Below are 18,630 nucleotides of genomic sequence, written 5' to 3'. Positions count from 1 at the left end.
AACTCATGAGACCTAACTCACTGTCCTGTGTAGAGTTTTAGAGGAAGCAAATTCAGGAACTGTTAGGAGAGACAAAACACTCAGGATTGTGAAACTGACCAAGCAATTCAGTAACAGTAAATGAGAAGGTTAGGATTATCAAATGAATGCCTTATCAATTTCATATGATTGAAATTCCAAACATATCAAATTTCATGTCAAAATATAGTTGAACTTTTAAAATATCTACTCTACTTTTATAGTTCCATATAATTGCTGAACTTCCAAACTTCAGAAGGTTTAGAATGTATTAATAAAGCCCTTCAGTCATCTAGTTGAATAGGGAAAGCAGAAAAGGAATTTCTAAAAAAATTAGAAATTTCAGTGAGAAAATGCGTGAGAAGGGCTAAAACTTAAGCTTTTTACAAGCTACTCATTGGTCAACTGGTAAGTCACTAGTAGATAATTCACATACCTTGTAGCAGATGACTTTCATCCAAATGTTTCACAATCAAAGCTTGAAACTCTTTACTAACATTCTGATTATCCGAAAGGGAAAGTCGAAGATGGTTTACATCCTGAAAAATAAAAAAATTATTAAACCTTGTAAGCAGTAAATAAGAATAAGTGTTCAAATTCCAGTGGATATTTCAATCAGTTTAATCAGAAGGGTTAAAGTAGTGTCAACTAGCCATTTGATAGTAACAAACCATTGCAGCACCAATGAACTGCACAGGTCAGAAAGTAAGACACCATCAAATCATCAGTTTGGGAGACTGAAGTGAAGCCACTTCAAGCTAAGAGTGTGGGTAAGAGCGCTGTTGTTGTTAGGTGTCGTACAGTCGGTTCCCACTCACAGCGACCCTATAGGACAGGGTAGAACTGCCCCACAGGGTTTCCTAGGCTGTAATCTTTATGGAAGCAGACCACCACATGTTTTTCCTGCAATGTCACCAGGTGAATTCAACTGCCAACTTTTCACTTAGCAGCCAAGTGCTTAACCATTGTGCCATCAAGGCTCCTTTCAGATACAGAGATAGAGATACAGTATAGATACAGATACACTGTATTTCATGCAAATAAAAGAGTAGCTCAAAGTGCAATTTAAACATGACATAGCTATGGTGATGGGAAGCATAGTAACCAAACCAGCTATCAATCCAAGTCTAAAACAATGTATTCGAAACTGGGATTGGGCAAAGAGTAGGTCCAAATTCAAGGGGTGAGAGACAATAGAAACATACAGGTAAGACACACAAGAGACACATCCATATTGTCAACCCATTGAAGTTGTTTTTACCAAACAAATTATTTCACAAAGATTCGTTTAACCTAAATAGTATTCCAAATGCATTCTTCTTTACAAAAGGCTGAGAGAGGGGCCAAACAGAAAATATGAATGAATAGCCTAAGGCGTTAGTAAGCCACTTTCTGAACACTCAATTCTTGGCAGCCGCTCCATTCTTGGCACTAGTCCATAGTCTTTTGGCTTTGTATGCACACCCAGTTATGATTAATGTATACAGAAACTGTCAATAAGAACAACCTGCCAAACCCAATCTCTAGCAGGGCAAAGAAATAACAGTACTAAACATAGTAATCCTTCCAATAACAGACTTTCATGCTTTTCTGCCACAGCAAAATGGATAAACAGCAGCCAGGAATGTTTCACCCATTTTTCCCATTGTGAAGGACAACTAGTCTTGTAGAGAGGGAATGTGCTGGAGAAATAGATTTTTCCTGCCAAGTTACATTAGGCCTAAAGTAGGATCTCCATAAGAACTCAACATTAATTACCAGGGTGGCTCATGTGCGTTGTTTTGTGTTTTATAGGGCATTTATTGCTAGTGCAACTTCAAAAAATTTTAAGTATGTTCTCTAACTCCCACTATAAAACGAAAGGGCACACTAACAAAGAGAGCCACGAAGGGCTCCTCAATTAACCAGAATAATTCTAGTCTGCCCGGGAGAGTTTTAGAGCTCATCAAAAGCACCAGGTAGTTGACCTGGATACCTTGCCCTTTTTTTTTTTTTTACCCATGGATAACTGGGCCAAATTCAACCCCAAAGGCAGACCTTAAGTTTCAAACCCAATTTTTACATATGCCAAATGATGCTTAGAGTAAGCATCCTACTCCCCAGGCTTTCCCAGGCCTGATCTGATCACCCACATGCCTGCGAGAAGGCCCCGAAAAACTGATACTCTGACCACATCAGGGTCAGCAGAAGCCAGAGACACATCTAATAACCAGTCGGTTATTACTGTTACATCAACAACGTAGCAGGCTTTGCCACATTAATATCCTACAGCACATCAATTCTATGTCAAACAGACACTTCCCTGAGAACAAATAAAAACTTACTGATCTAGGTTTTTCTTTTTCACTCTCAAGAAACTAAGAGTTGACCTTAACTGAAAAAAACCTGGATGCACGAAATATGTAAATCCAGAAAATAACAGCTTAGAAGTAAAAACCATTTTCTCAGTAAAGCAAGATATCCACATCCTCCTGCACGTTCCTTGGTCCCTAAGGTGAGGAAAAAGCCTACCTTAAGGTATGCCTTTTAAGGTAGGCAAAGTATCAAGACGCCTACCTAACACATGAAGGGAATCTGTGTTTGAAATTCAATTAAGTAAAAGCACCCTCCTCTATTCCATTTACTTACACATTATAAAATAAGGTTTAGCTTGAGAACTTGCTTTCACTCACTTCCAGGATATGAAAGTAAAAGTGAGACTGTAACAGAGAGAAAGTCAGTGCTTTAGCTTATCCAAAACAGTCTCAGCATTGGCAATGACCAGTGACCTAAACTGCCTTTTAGCAAATAGGTTTAATTGTTCTACATGCTGTAGAAACAAGTCAGGTCAGTCTCTGAAGTCACAAAATTGAAGCAGGTAAAGGGGTCATTAAGTTTCATAAACAACGTCTAATAGATGATTGCTATTATAAGAGAAACATTATTCCCAGGGCAGTGATCTGTGGAGATAAATTCATCTGTGTGTTCCTTCCCTCCCTCCCTCTATTTTCATAATAGAGAGGAGAAAAAAGTCACAAATGAGCAAGCATGACCCAGGAGGTTAAACGTTGTGAAGGAGGTGGGAGTTATGCAAGCTAATCAGAAAGAATAATACAGAGATATAGACACAGGTGTTGTTGTTGTTAGGTCCCGTTGAGCTGATTCCCACTCACAGAGACCCTATAGGACAGGGTATGACTGCCCCATGGGGTTTCCTAGGCTGTAATCTTTATGGAGGCAGATCACCACGTTTCTCCTGCAATGCCACCAGGTGAATTCAAGTGCCAGCTTTTCGGTTAGTAGCCAAGTGCTTAACCATTGTGCCACCAAGGCTCCTTTCAGGTACAGAGATAGAGATACAGTATAGATACAGATACACCGTATTATACACAAATAACGTGTACCTTCTGCCTTTGTTTGCCAACTGTGCCCTCCCCATGAGGTATTTCCATAAGCATCGGCACTACTGAAAATACCTCACAGGGGGAGGGCGTAGTTGGCAAACAAAGGTAGAAGGCAAAAATACTGGCATAGCGGCACTTAGGAAGATACCTTGCAGGAGGAAGGCAAGGTTGGCAAACGAATGTAGGCTCGTGTTTTTGGCATAAAAATATGATACAGAAATAGATGTAGAGATAGAGATAAAGGTATAGACACAGACAGATAAGTTCAGCTTCTTTGTTTTACCTGTATTGGCTTCAAAACATCTTTAGAAAGAAACACTCTTTGTTCATCTCCTAGAAAGCGAACAGAAGTTATGGATCCCAAACCAGCTTTGTCCAACAGAGGTTTGTACATCTGAAACAAACAACAGAAAGTGTTTTTGGCATCAGAACTGATGTCAGTGTAATTCTGAAAATAGGGTCTGGCAATTTTTTGAACACAGAGAAAAAGATAAGGCCATTAATTTTTTTATTTATCGCAAGAATCTCAACAATTATTTATGCAACCATAAAAAGGTTACACAATTTCTATTCAAACCCAATAATTTAAACTAGAATAAAATTGTAATACTTATTGACAAATAGTTAATCAAAAACAATTTCTTAAAATTTCTCCTAGAGGGAAAGAATCATAAATTCAAAATGATCACTTCAGTGATCATCTCAAGCCCTTCTATTTTACCAAAAAGGAAATCAAAATCCAGATTTATCACAGGATTCCTCCAAAGTTAAAGAATAAGTTAGATCAAAAGTTGGAAACACACTGCCACACAAATGATAATTATGTGGTCTGTGACAGGTGTTAGTGAAATTATATAAATGGGAATACACAAGAAAAATAATTATTATTAACATTGACATGCTTGCTTGCTACTATACCATCATTATCTAGCTCCAAAACACCAAAACCAAATCTGTTCCCGTTCAGTTGATTTTGACTCATAGCAACCCTATATGACAGAGTAGAACTACCCGTAGAGTTTTTAAGAAGCTCCTAGAGGATTCGAACTGCCGACCTTTTGGTTAGCAGATGTAGCACTTAACCACCATGCCACCAGGGTTTCCTTATCTAGCTTAGGGGTTCGCAAACTTTTTTGTAAAGGGCTAAAAGGTAAATATTTTAGACTTTGAAGGCCATACAGTCTGTCACAACTACTCAGCTCTGCTGCCACAGCACAAATTCTAGAAACAATATAAAAATGAATGGGTGTAGCTGTGTTCCAGTAAAACTTCACGAATTGGTGGCCAAAGTCTGTAGTTTCCCAACCCACGATCTAGAACATAGGATAAATCTTCAGAAGATTGTGCACTAACCTAATAACCTCTCTTTTTTACGAGAAAGAGAACTGTAAAATAATAATAGTTATCATCTGAAGAGTGGAAAAAAATTGGTTAGTGTTAATCCAAAAATCATTAACAGAATAGTTGCAAAAAAGGAGGTCGATTAGGCCTGGACCTTTAGTAGTCCCTCGGGAAACCACAATATTTAACTTCTCTAAGTAAGCTGTACAAATCCTATCTCCAATCGCCTTCCTGAGAGCTCTCAAACTTAATAGGCTAGATACCAAACCTTAGTCTTAAATTTTCCCCATGAAGTCCTATTTTTATGATTGAAAACATCATTGTTCCTATCCAACCCAACTAAAACACTAATAATTATCTTTGATGCTCCTCTAACTGGTCCACCTCCCTAAATCTAAACTTCATTGAGTCACCCGTTCGAGATGTCAAACGCTGCACTAGACATGAAGAGATTACAACTCCTGTCCTCAAGTTCAGTCTAATAAGACAGACTGACATAAAATTATGATGTAAGATGTATGAAGTACCACAAGGACACACACAGAAGGGCACCATCTCCGAGAAGAGGGAGAAGTGGGGTAAGAAATTCTCAACCAGAGAAGGGGGAAGGAAGACGAGGAGGAGTATCAGAGGCAGGGAAGGCTAACAGCACAAAGGTACACAGTTTAAAAACTGCACCATGCTTCCTGGACTCGAAGAAACATGGTATGACCGGAGCTTAAAATGCAAAATAAAGTCAGTCTAGAACTGTTCCTCAGCCCCTTCTTTTTTCTTTTTCTTCTTTCTTGACAGTGTGTTGAAGACCAGTTATTTTGTAAAATGCCTCTAATTTGGGTTTGTCTTATGTTTCCCTGTGTTACGAGTTGTGCGGAGTATGCATTTTTGCCAAGAGCACTATGAGTGATGTGTTCTCAGCACATCGTATCAGGAGGTACATGATGGTGATGTTAACTTTGACCTGTTGATGAAGATGGCAACCACCAGGTTTCCCTGCTGTTAGTTATTATTTTCCCTTTTGCAATTAACAATCTGTGGCAAGACAGAATGCATTTCTGACCATGTGTCTTAGTCATCTAGCGCTGCTATAACAGAAATACCACAAGTGGATGGCTTTAACAAAGAGAAGTTTATTCTCTCACAGTCCAGGAGGCTAGAAGTCCAAATTCAGGGCACTGGCTCCAGGGGAAGCCTTTCCCTCTCTGTCGACTCTGAAGGAAGGTCCTCATGATGCATCAGTCTTCCCTTGGTCTGGGAGCATCTCAGCGCAGGAGCCTCAGGTTCAAAGGACATGCTCTGCTTCCAGTCTGCTGTTCTTGGTGGTATGAGGTCCCTCTGTCTCTGCTTGCTTCTCTCTTTCGTATCTCAGAAGAGACTGGCTTAAGACACTGCCTAATCTTATAGACCTCATCAGTATAACTGCAGCTAATCCATCTTACTACATCGTAGTGATAGGTTTTATAACATATAGAGAAATCACATCGGAACGTAAAATGGTAGAAATCATACAATCATAGAAGGGAATCATGATCTAGCCAAGCTGACAGATATTTCTGGTTACACAATTCAATCCATGACACCATGTTTTTACCTGATAAAAAATGTCCATGTTTGAATGTTATTTTATGCAAAGGCTTGAATATTAAGAAAGATAAATGGCTTAAACTCTGTGTAAGAACTCTGAAAAACTTAGGGAAAAAATATAATGAGACACAAGAAGAAGCAATAGACTAGGATATGGAGATGATGAAGAAAAGCACGTTAAAGAGAAAGAAGAATGGCAATCAGCGTACTGAGAGCAACATGGAAAGGCAAATGGGAAATCTGTGTAAATAGCTGAGAACCTGATAATTTTGATCCTGTTCTCATACGTCCCACTCTATCTGGTTCAAATATGCCTTTCGTAGTTACAAAAAAATGCTCAATAAATATTTGTTGAATGAATGAAAAAAAAAGGCAAGATTAAACAGTTGGTGAGAAATGAGGCTGGAGAAATAGGCAGACACCAAATGATGGAGGGAATCAACTTTCCAGATTATTCTGTATTCTGCAAGCTGTGGGAAGCCCCTGGATGAAGGTTTTTAAGTGACAGATACGCGGGGACCAAGGCCAGAGGGATGTAAGGAGATTTACTATAAGGCTTTTGGATAGCTAAAGGCAAGAGGTGAGAGCCTGAAGAAAGACCAGTAGTGGCACTAAAAAAGGCGTACAGAAGAACCAAAAATATGTGCTCAATAGGGAAAGTGTGAGACCACGAAAAGAGATGAGAATGCAGGATGAGACACAAGTCCGAGTATTTCCTGAGGGGGAGAGGAGGACATGGTGAGGTCAGTTTGAAGCGTACTGACTTTGAGATGCCTGTTAGACTTCTTCAGACACAATCATCATCGCTCTTCTCTTCTAACTGTACCAGGCTGAAAATGTGGAGACGGCAGGATCATATACTGATTATGCATTTTTAAAGCCAAAGAACATTATGAGCCACAGGGAGCCTCAAAAAATCATGAGGACGAGACGAGAAGCCTCACTGGAGCCAGGCAGCAGGGACCGCTCAGCTCCAGCCTGCTGCTGTGATAAGGAACTGCCACAGGGCCCCAGTGTTGTCGTATCTTGCAGTTTTTTCAAGAGAAACTGGAAATCCAAATTTTTAGGTGTACTTTTCACATCTGTAGAAGTTGGCAACTAATTCACAGTTTCTTAAAATGTTGTGTTAAGGTCAAACCTTAAACCAGATCTGTATGTTTGCCTATGACCACTTTCTGACCTGTGGCCTAGACATGCCCCACCTTACATCTGTCCCTAGTTCACAAGTGAAGAAGCAAGGGCCTGGCCCAAGCTGCAGAGCTCCTAGCAGGGCTGGCAGGTGATTCCAGGTGTTCCTCTGTCTGATGCTTCCACATGGTCACACGTCTGGTGCTACTGTTTCCCACGGGGCTGGACATGAACATTACATATACGTTTCCTTGTTTCCCCCATAATGGACGAAATGCCTTTTTCTCAGGAGTTCAATAAGCCTTAAGAGTTTTACTCACTATTGCAGGCCACTGAACAATTTGTTCAGAAATTTCAGGAGATTTGCGTTCAGCCAAAACCAAGTTATGCTCTACTAAAAATGCTCTCCTTAGAATGCCGTAGACTTCAATCCATTTTCTCTTCCTCCAAGACTCCCCATCAAACTCCACACACACCTAGACAAATAGAAGTGAAAAAAGGCAGAGTTGTTTAACAGAAATAAATATTAAAATGCCCAAGATGAATTATACCCTTATTATTCTACATGAATTTTTTTTCTCAATATTCTGTCCCTCTTGCCACTCCCTTCGCTTCTCAACCCACAATAAACGTAACTTGACATGATCAAGCTTTGGCTCCCAAACCACTTTGGGAAGAAGTAGTCAAGGGCTTTTGGGGTCAGTCTCTGCCCCCAAAGTAACCTCTAGAAAGCCCACAAACCCAACTCAAAGGATTTTCACATATTTAATTAGAGGTCTGAGCTTTGGGAGTTGGAAGGCACAGATGTGAAACCCAAAAGTAGTACTTATCACATTGCACTGTAATTCTATGTAGACCTTTTCTTTCGGTTCGAGATGACCCCATCACCCCACATCCTCAATATCCCTTTGAGATGAATGAGCTGAGAAATTTACCTCAGTGTGGAGTCTAAGACTACAGTATTGTTTACTAGATACAGAAACAGGTAACTGATAATTGACCCCAAAGTTTTCCAGAACTATCTCTAGCTTCTTATATGAAAGTCAACCTACCTTTGAAACATATTTTTAAAGTAATTGTGAAGTTTCGCACTTTTGATCTACAAAGTATCTTTTAATCCTAAGGTTACAACGCTTACAACCTAGTATAAATATTTTAAGACACAAAAAAATTCAAAGTGAGAAGTCTAAGAGTCTTTATCAGTAACCCAGAAGTTGGAACTGTTCACAAAATCTTAAAGGTCAGATAACGTGTACCAAACCACTCTGGCTCCTAGCTTCCTGAACCCAATATGCAACCACTTAATTTATTTTAAATCTTCTTTAAAGGTTTTTTAGTTTTTTTTTTTTTTAATTTTAACCAATATGTTTTGCGCAAGAATCACTATTTTTATTTGATTTAAAATTCCTTTTCTTACTAAAGAAGTCTCTCATTTCTGGATTTCAAGAATTAATACATCTATCAACAGTGTTCATAATTTTACAGATATCAGTCATATCTCCCTTTTCAACCCTTAGTTTACTAACTTGCATTCATCTGTCAGAATCCAGCTCAAAAATTCCTTCCCCAAAGAAGCCTTCCCTTATCAAAGAGCCTCCCTCTCAAGAGAGGTCCCCTTGCGATCTGTACTCAAAGTCCTGTACTTTTCCTTCCTAGCACTTACCTACATTTTGAATTACGTATCTGTGGTCAAATGACTGACATATTACAAATTCCAATGGGTCAAAATCTGTGCCTGATTCTGTTCACCATTGTGTATCATTGGTATAGAGACCCTAAGCAGTACTCAAACATTTGATGAATGAATAGATTTTTAAGAACTTTTCTTCTATTTCTCTCATTCATTTAAAACTTCCCAGCTGATATAACACTAGCCCCATTCCCAAATCTTCTCCAGTCTTATGGCTACAGAGCATCAGTCTAAATTCAATGAAATTCAGGACTCACCCTACTCTTCTCTCCAACAACAAAGCGAGCATCCCTAACTTCCCAGGCAACTTCCCCAGGAAGATGCATATCTTCCTGGGATGGCAGGCTTTTAATCTTGCAGTTATTACTAAATACTTTCCAAATCAGAATAAATGCAAGTATGCAAACACTTCCTATGTGGCGAGGCTCGGTATACCCTTCTCCTTGTGTATATATGTATTCCATCACTATAATCACCCAACTGGTCCTTCATAGAGGAATTCAGAGAATTTGCCCACCTTCCTTTCTTTTGCCATAGCCACAGAATTCAGGTCCTCTTGTATCTCCTAAATTGGCTAGTCTTTCTGCCCCAGACTCATCTCAGCCTCAAACCCAACCTAACTTTAGGCTACAAAGTTTTCTCACCTATCAGTAATGTGGTGTAAGGGGAATAAGCATGCATGTACTTCAGATTCTAAGAGATCTGAGTCTGAGTCATAGCTATGTTCAAGTTTTCTTAGAATTATTTTCCTTGCATAAAATAAAATACACAGATTACAAAACAATCAAGTTACATTGAGATAGAGGGGTCTATGGGTCCCAGGTTGACAACCCATGCTTGAGTCTAAGCTCTCTAAATCTTGTTTTGATGGCTCCAGAATGAAAGTAATAATACCTACACCTCATTGAATTCTTAGGTGGATTAAAGAAAGACAATATACATAAAATATCTGGCAGAGAGACTAAGAAGTCTGAAGACCTCCATGGTAATTCAAATCTTACTGGGGTATCACTTCTTAAATTAGGAGTGGGGGAAGAGAGGATTTTCATTATCTAATATTCAGCTAAAAAAAGTAAAGGATTAAGATCTTAAGCGGTGTCCCCAAACTTAAACAACATCACAATTCTTATCACTACTGAAAGATTAAGATTAACCCTAAATCAAAATTCAGATAGGGTCTCTCTTCCTATCCCAATTTTCGAGTGATGTGGAAAAAAGTTTAGTACCTTAAAAATAATTTAAGTTTATGACTTGGGGGTATTAGGTTGCATTGGTCAAGGATTCACATTAACTTAAAAAAAAAAAATACCCGTTGCCATTGAGTCAGACTTATAGCGACCCTATAAGACAGAGATGAGCTGCCCCACAGTTTCCAAGGAGTGCCCGGTGGATTCGAACTGCCGACCTTTTAGTTAGCAGCCGTGGCACTTAACTACTATGCCACCAGGGTTTCCAAAGAATGACCAGTTCGTTTCCTCAAACCAGGGGCCTCTTGCGTGTTAGACGAAAGTGATAACCACTACACTGTGGAAACTTACACTAACTTATTTACGTTAACTTTAGCTTGGAAAAAAAAAATTTTTTTTTTAATTTTTTATATAAATGATACCAACAGATCAGGAGCTTTCTTCAACATTCTTTCAGAAGTTTCCTGTCAAGACCCATGTGTGTCTTTCATTTGTGCCTTAAGGTCTGAGGTTCTATATGTTAAGACATACAACCCTGTGTCTGAAAAGCCTCTTCTAGAGATATTTCTATAAAAAGACATACAGGTATGAATTCAATTTCAGGAGGACTAAATGACTTGACCAAGATCATACAACGTGATAGATGTAACAAGCTCCCATTTCAAATTGGGCTCTTTCCGCCACGCTCCCTCAGCCCACTAAGGAGATGATGCTGTTTATGCTTTCTGACTCCAAATGCCCAAAAGAGAACAATTAACTCTAATTTGCTGCCTAGAATTTCCAAATTTGCCACTCTTTTGGAAGGGCATTTTGTAAATGTATACCTCATTAGCCGATCAAATATCTTGAGCAGATGTTGGATATATCAAATTATTTCCAGCTAATTTTTTTCCCAACAGAAAATCTCCTTAGGATAAATATGAATTAATATTATATCTAGCCCCCAAAACTCCCACTTTTTGCATACACTAATCTCACATATGTACAGAATTATGAAAACCATCAGAAAGAAACAAGTAGAATGTTTCCGAGTTCAAAAGAAGGCACTTACAAAATGGCATGGATTTTGGTCAAGAAGTTTTAAGTTACCTATCTATGCTCAGCAGTAGATGCTGGATACCATTTAATACTCCACAAATAAAGAAATGAATCCCTTATGCTTCTACTTATGTCTTCATACACCTAAGTAAAATACTTGCCTAAAATCCCAGAGTCTGGCATTCAATTATAAATGGTAAACAGTTTTTAATACACTGTGCTAAGAGTTTCTTATTTTACACTGCCTGACTGGCAAGAGAATTCACCAATGTTCAAGTTCCAATTGTACACAATGATGAAAGGCTAGGCATTGGTTGATGCACCCAATTGTACAAAATGGCTCTATTTATTTGCTAAAGACATCCTTGAGGACAAAGATGTGGTAGAAGACTCAAAGAAATAAGGCAGGTTCAAAGGAAGGGAAAACACAGATATACAAGGGGGAAGGAAGGTATTCCCAGCATGCATTAATTATGTGAACAAAGCCAGTTAAGAAACAGCTTGCCCCACAGAGTCACGTAGAAACACTAAGATAAAAATAAGGTTAAAGAGGTCCATATGACCACACCTAACTAAGCTCTGTGTCCTTCCAGATGAAAAGAATGCCATTGCCCCATCAGTAAATTCTTTCTAAACTGCTTTTCCATGTAGAGGTAATAATTTTATGATTCCTTCCTTGCGTTGTTCAAATATTTGAGCATAAGCTGTAGGCCAAGCACCGTTCTAGGTGCTGGGGTACAGAGACCAGCAAAACAATGTCCTGGTGGTTCAGTGGTAGAATTCTTGCCCTCCATGCGGGAGACCAGGGTTCATTTCTGGCCAATGTACCTCAAGCGCAGCCACCACCCATCTATCAGTGGAGGCTTGCACGTTGCCGTGATGCTGAACAGGTTTCAGCAGAGCTTCCAGCTAAGACAGACTAGAAAGAAAGGCCTCGTGATCTACTTCCAAAAATTTGCCAGTGGAAGTGCTATGGGTCACAACAGGTCAGGCCCTGCCACTGATCATGGGGATGGTGCAGGACTGGACAGTGTTTTGTTCCACAGGAGCCACCCTGACAGCAGCTAACAACTTCAAAAACAACCTCATTCTACCTGAATATTAAAGCCTAGTGTTTAAAAAAGTATGGAAGTATACTTTAAAGAAATTACTTAACTTACTTAAACCTAAATTTCTGGTATTAAAAAACGTAGGCTGCTATCTAGAATATCTGTGAGGATTAAATGATGTACTTGCCACATAAAAAGCACTTAATCATCGTTATCTAGTGTTATAACACCTTCACTTTAACCTCTTTGTAATTAACTACTAGACACATTGTCTTTTTATTATCTAAGGAAGTAACTTTGTTACAAAGTCTCTCTTTAGGTAAAACAGACTTAACAAGCTTTGGCCTCATTAATATCATCTTCAACTAACTGAGCAAGAGAAGGCAGTGGTGCTTCAGCAGTAGAATTCTTGCCTTCCATGAGGCAGATCCAGGTTCGATTCCTGGCCAATGCACCTCATGTACAGCCACCACCTGTCTGTCAGTGGACGCCTGCACATTGCTATGATGCTGAGCAGGTTTCAGTGGAGCGTCCAGACTAAAACAGCCTAGGACGAAAGGCCTGGCAGTCTACTTCCCAAAAACCAACCAATGAAAACCCAATGGATTACAACAGTCTGATTCCATTGTGCATGGGGCTGCCGTAAGTCGGGCCAACTCTGACTGCAGCTAACAATGACTAAGCAAGCTGGTACAAAGTTGAACTAGTATTAGAAGAACAGGAACATACTACCCAAATTTTATTTATTCATATTCAACTCAGCACCCAATCTTACCTCCCAAAAAAACTCAATGCCCAAAAACTCAGGTGTAAGCATGATTTCAGTTACTAGGGCTTCAAACAGGTTCTTTTTGGTTTGAACCCTTGCTGAGAATTTGCATTTCCACCCCACATACACTGAATCAGAATCTCCATTTTAACAAGATCCTCAGGTGATTCTCACATATAATAAATCTTGAGAACCATTGCTCTACTGGTGGTTCTCAGAGCTGGTCCCTAACCAGCAGCATTAACATAGCCTGGGAACTTGTTAGAAATGCAAATTCTCAGCAGGGGATTGAGCCAGAGCAAACCTGTTTGAAGTTCTGTTGTTACTTAGTTCTTGCATGCATCTCACCAAGCACAATTAGATTACAGTGCTTTAAATTTTATTTCCTTGTTAATACAACATGGGCCTTAAACTTAAGTCAGCTACTTCATCTCTTACTCAACTGAGGAATGCAGCAGTAAGTCATGATTAGATAAAAGAAATCAATAGACCTGCACCTTCCATGGGGGCTGAGTTGTGAAGTCTGCAGGTAAGGAAAAAATCAAATAGAGTCAAACGCTCTTGAATTGAAATCCCCATTATCTCCAAGTTAGGGAGCTGGGTGCAGCTGAAAAGACACACAACCAAACCTGGATTCAAATCCCCACCTCCACCACTCCGCAGCTAATTACACAACTCTGAACAAGACTCCTTTTTCTAAATTTATTTCCTCGTTCTGGAAATACCACCACCAACTCAAAGGTTGGGGGGGAGGGGAAGAACATGACAATTTAAAAGAATACATACAAGGGACCTCCTGCCTAACTCAACAGGTCCTCAATCATCGCCAGGGAAGGGAACCCCTAGTCTCTCTCTTCATCTGCCAAAGAACCAAAGACTGGAAAGTTCAAATCAAACCTTGTTTCCATTCAAATCAGATAAAAAGAAATGCACTACAGAAAAATTTCACTTGGCAGGTAAAATAAACCATGACAACTATGAGTGAAATCTAGTACACAAAGCCCATTTTTTGTAGAAAGGATACTAGCCTAAAGCAAATAGGTTGGTCATCCCTACACCATACCACATTCTCTCTATAAACATCAAAGCATGATTTGCTACAAGAACAAGTGGTAGGTAAAAAGGAGAAAAACCAAACCTCACAGTGTATTTCTGGAATCCTTTTATGGCACATTCCTTGGTCATGAAGAATAATGGTTAAGAGGGTGCCTTCTGGAGTCAAGCCTTACTGGGGGTTGGGCTACACTTATTCCTAAAAATGTGACCTTGGGCAAGATACTTAATCTCCCCAGTCTCAGTATTTTCATCTGTAAAATGGAGCCAATACTCTTGAAGAACTGCTATAAGGATTAAAAAAGGTCATGGCTGTGAAGTGCTCAGGATGATGGTTAAATGCTCAATTGTCACAACTCCATCTAAATATGAAGACAAGGCACACTGTGTAGGCTCAAGACCACACATCCCTATCTCCACAAGACCTTACTGACTAATACTGGTCTGGGTATGCACTGTCACCTAAAAGTGTTAAAACGAACAGTGTTTCAGAAATCAACACATATTCAAACTGCTAATACTAAAACTTGATTCCTTTATTTGAGCATAGTTTCCAAGAAAAAGCAAAGATGAGGACCAAGTGAAAATACTGAAAACAACACATCCATTACCCAGGGTGCAAACATCTTCTGTTCTGACAAGCTGACTTCAAACTATCACCACTTAAGTCTCTTTGTTAGGGACTTTTATCTGGTTATTTTTGCACAAAGGAGTCTTTGTTGGTACAAATGGCTTCCTTACTGGTTGTTCCCAGGCAATCTTTTCATACCAATACTACTATTAGGGAGAACCTCCAGGATTCGTCCTTCTTTGAAAAACTGAAAAAGGTTCTGAGTGTCATTCCGATTAAAAATCACTTGCTGCACTTGTTCCCATTTCCTTCCCTCCCCGAAACACCCAAGTGCAATATTTCAAAGACATTCCTCCAACACACCATATATGGGGCAGCTCCACCCCACCTTTCCATATATGGTTATATCCCACACCCACCTACCGGCTCATCACGGGCAACCAGGAACCCACTGGAGCCCTGACCCACCGCAAACGGACACCCACCTTAATACGCCAAACAAAACTAAGCTCCTCCCTCTACACTTAACCCTTCATTTCTAACAAGTCTGAAGGTTTAAAAAGTTGATAAAATAAATTAAAAGGAACAAATAAAAAACCTATGGAAAGCACTTTCAAGACATTAGCCCTCAATGTGATTGCAAACGTCATCCCCTGGCCCAACTTAATACTACCAACAGTGCTTCTGCTTCGGAAAAACAATCAGACAGCCCTAGCGAGGCATTGCGCGGGCAATAACAAAGCGTGTCTGAGCAGCCCCAAACCCATTATTTAACACAGCAGCAAGGAACTCTAGGCCAAACACATCTCGGCTTTACACAACCATTTCAAAGACTTTCAAGGTCTAGTATTCTGCACCCTCAGATCAATGCCAACTTTCTAGTCACCGTTTTCAAAAAAGGGTGTGTGTGGGGGAAGGAGGGCTGATTGTCGGTTACCAAGGTAACTACCAAACGTCCGACTGCCTAGGCCGGGGAGCCTGTTTACCTTCAGATCCTTCTTAGTAACGTCCATGTGGGAGACAGCTCGAATGGTCCCAGAAAGCCAGGGCCACTCGGCGACGCGCTCCACGTCCCAGCTGTCGTGGCTGCCGTCGCTGCCGTCGGCTGCAGACAGACTGAGGAATCGCTTCCCCACCAATACTGGCCAACTTTCTCCGAGCGTGAGCACCATGGTTTCCACGCCTGCAGGAAGGGCTCCTCCCTGCAAAAACAAAATGAGGTGGGGGCAGCCGGTGGGAGGGGGCCAGAAAGAGGGCGGGGTGCGTGGGAGGAGGGGGTCCTGAGTCTGCTCTGGGGGGCAAGCACAGGCGGCAGCCGGGTGCGACCCCGCACCAAGCCCTCCGCCCGTGCCATCCCCCCCCACCCCGGCTTCCTCCCCCACCGCAAACACGGCGGGGCACCGCGTGACCCGCGCTCTCTTAAGTTTCCCGTTTCTGAAACCTTCTACCTAAACGCAGAGGGAGTAAGGGGACAATTATTTGCGGCGTAAGTAAATTTTAGAGTGTTTGCCCCTCACCCAGGAAAAGAACAAGCACCCCCCCAGACCCCCAGTATAGAGGGCCTGTCGCTGGCTCCCAGGTCCCTGCCCGGGGAGGTCCCCGCCCCGGGAGGCCCTGCGGAAAGGGGGGACCTAGTCGGCGGCTCGACACTTGCCCTGATGGCCCTCCCCGCCCCCCACCCCTGCCCCTCGCATCCCGGCTGCCGATCCCCTGACGCCGATGGCCCCGACTCTGCCGTGGCGCTGGGGCGGCGGGGCCAGCGATTCCGCCACCTTCACCTTTCTTCCTCCTCGCCCAGCTGAGGCCGCGGCACTCTTACCCCGCCTCCCGGCTCCCTGAGTCACTGGTGGCCGCCGCCGCAGCTTCCAGCCGCCAAGCGACTCTAGCTCTGACTTGGTTCAACAGCTCTCACAAGACACGCACAACCTCCCAGGCCCGCCCCCTCGGAGCCGCTTCCACCACTCATTGGCTGAGTCAAAGGAGTTGGGCGAGGTTCGTGGAGAGATAACCCATCACTATTGGTTGGCTACATGAGGGCGGGGCTAGAGAAAAAAACAATTCCCTGGCTGTCCCCGCCCTTTCCCCCTCCTCCCTCTTCCGACTCCTGAGCGACCCCCGTTAAATTAAAGTACACAGAGAGTAAGCGAGAGATCCCTCCGCCACGGGCTCATTCTTTACATTCGTTGCCTCACGATGTGCAAAAAGTCCCGCGAAATCGGTTATCAACTCTGGGTTCCGAAGGAAAAATGCCACGGCGCACAGATAAAACTGAATGGCGAAACCTAGGGCTGTATGTGCCTATTGGATTGCTCTTCAAGTGCGTAGGCTGTCGAAGGGAGATAGGCCTTCTACTTGGCGGAAGAATCTCATAGGAAAGGGGCGAGGGCGGTGCAGCGACAGAGGGGGAGGGAAAGAGGGGAACGTGCGGTTTCAGGCGTACTCAGCTAGAGGGAGGAGCGACAGTGCTCTGGGGGCTTGTGCGCAGGCGCTTCGCGTGTTGTAGGAGCAGAGCAGAAGCTGGAGCTACGGTTGCTGGGTGAAATGGCCGCGGGAGGCGCAGGCGCACGCACGTGGTGCTGATCATGGAAGTCTAAAGTCCGCCATTTTGGAAGAAAAATGAAGAAAGGCTTAGAGTCATTGGGTACTGATGTTCATTAAATCTTGAGGAAAAGAAGCCAGTCAATACAGTGTAGAATGGTTTTTTATTTTTATTTTTTATGTGGAGACAGGATGAGAAGATATTTTGAGACTTCAAAGGAATTGAAAAACCAGATGAGGGCAATAATGATGCAAGAGATATTAAAGGTGAAAAGGAGGTGACTTTGAAGGACGAAGGAGAAGAGGTCATTGTGTGCTCTGGGCCGGAAATTTCTTCCCTGAATAATGAAGAAGAAATGGAATGAAGGCATTGAAGACCTCTTTATACAGGTATTGAGCTGATAATTGACGTGGAATCACATTTAATCCTCAAGATAAGTAGGGAAGTGTTCATGTTCCAAGTTTTAGAAGTGTGGAAACAGAATCAGAAAAAGTTCAGAAACTTATTCCAGAGATTTATGGTTACAAGTTAACTACAGGTGTTGATTTGAAATATAAATGTTTTGAAAATATAACATTAAATAAGTTCCTAAAGTTAAGAATACACATTAGAAGAACTAAATTGAATTTATAATTTGCAAACCATTAGACAGGGAGAACATGGAACAGAGAAAATCTATCCAATCCAACACAGCAAAAGGCAGAAACCAAAGCAAGGAAAGAAAAAGAAGCTGGAAGGAAGTATGGTAAATAGAAAAAAGTAAAATGAGAGAAGTCCAAACATCAGTATTTACAATAAATATAAATGGGTTAATTTTCCTCATAAATTTAAAAGACATATTTCAGATTAAAAACAAAAGACACCTATAAATCAAGCACAAGCAACACTCCTACAACACCACAGGAAGCTTGAAAAAATTGGAATAAAAGTTTTACTAATCACATGTAACCCTGATGGCATAGTGGTTAAGAGTTCAGCTGCTAACCAGAAGGTGGGCAGTTGGAGTCCACCAGGCACTCCCTGGAAACACTATGGGGCAGTTCTACACCGTCCTATAGGGTGGCCATGAGTCAGAATCAATTCACCGGCAATGGGTTTAATCAAATGGTAATCAAAGAAAAGTAATATAGTAATATTACTACAATTGAAAGCAAAAAACTTTTAAAAAGATGAAAGGGTTTTATATTAATAAAAGTTGAAGTCCACAAAGATAATATAAACTCCTGTACTAGTATGATGGAACATAGCTTAACCTAAGACTAAACTGTCAGAACTATGAGAAA

At 41.2% G+C, this 18,630-nt stretch overlaps 1 protein-coding gene across 2 annotated transcripts in view; it reads right to left on the bottom strand.

The window, feature by feature from the left end:
* The window catches only part of KDM3A (lysine demethylase 3A), a 56,447-nt gene extending 39,983 nt beyond the window's left edge, over positions 1-16,464 (bottom strand). For both annotated transcript variants that reach the window (XM_003420422.4, XM_064268813.1), the window contains exons 1-4: positions 15,795-16,464; positions 7,772-7,927; positions 3,685-3,795; positions 455-557 (exon numbers count right to left, since the gene is read on the bottom strand). In XM_003420422.4, coding sequence (XP_003420470.2) covers positions 455-557; positions 3,685-3,795; positions 7,772-7,927; positions 15,795-15,980 — 556 coding nt within the window. In that variant the 5' untranslated portion in view covers positions 15,981-16,464. The remainder of the gene's footprint in view (positions 1-454; positions 558-3,684; positions 3,796-7,771; positions 7,928-15,794) is intronic.
* Positions 16,465-18,630: the final 2,166 nt, after the last annotated feature.

This window comes from Loxodonta africana, chromosome 15, assembly GCF_030014295.1.
Source record: "Loxodonta africana isolate mLoxAfr1 chromosome 15, mLoxAfr1.hap2, whole genome shotgun sequence".
In the NCBI taxonomy this organism is placed as follows: Eukaryota; Metazoa; Chordata; class Mammalia; order Proboscidea; family Elephantidae; genus Loxodonta; species Loxodonta africana.
Note: the sequence above shows the minus strand (reverse complement) of the source record. Positions and strands in the feature narration are given on the sequence as shown.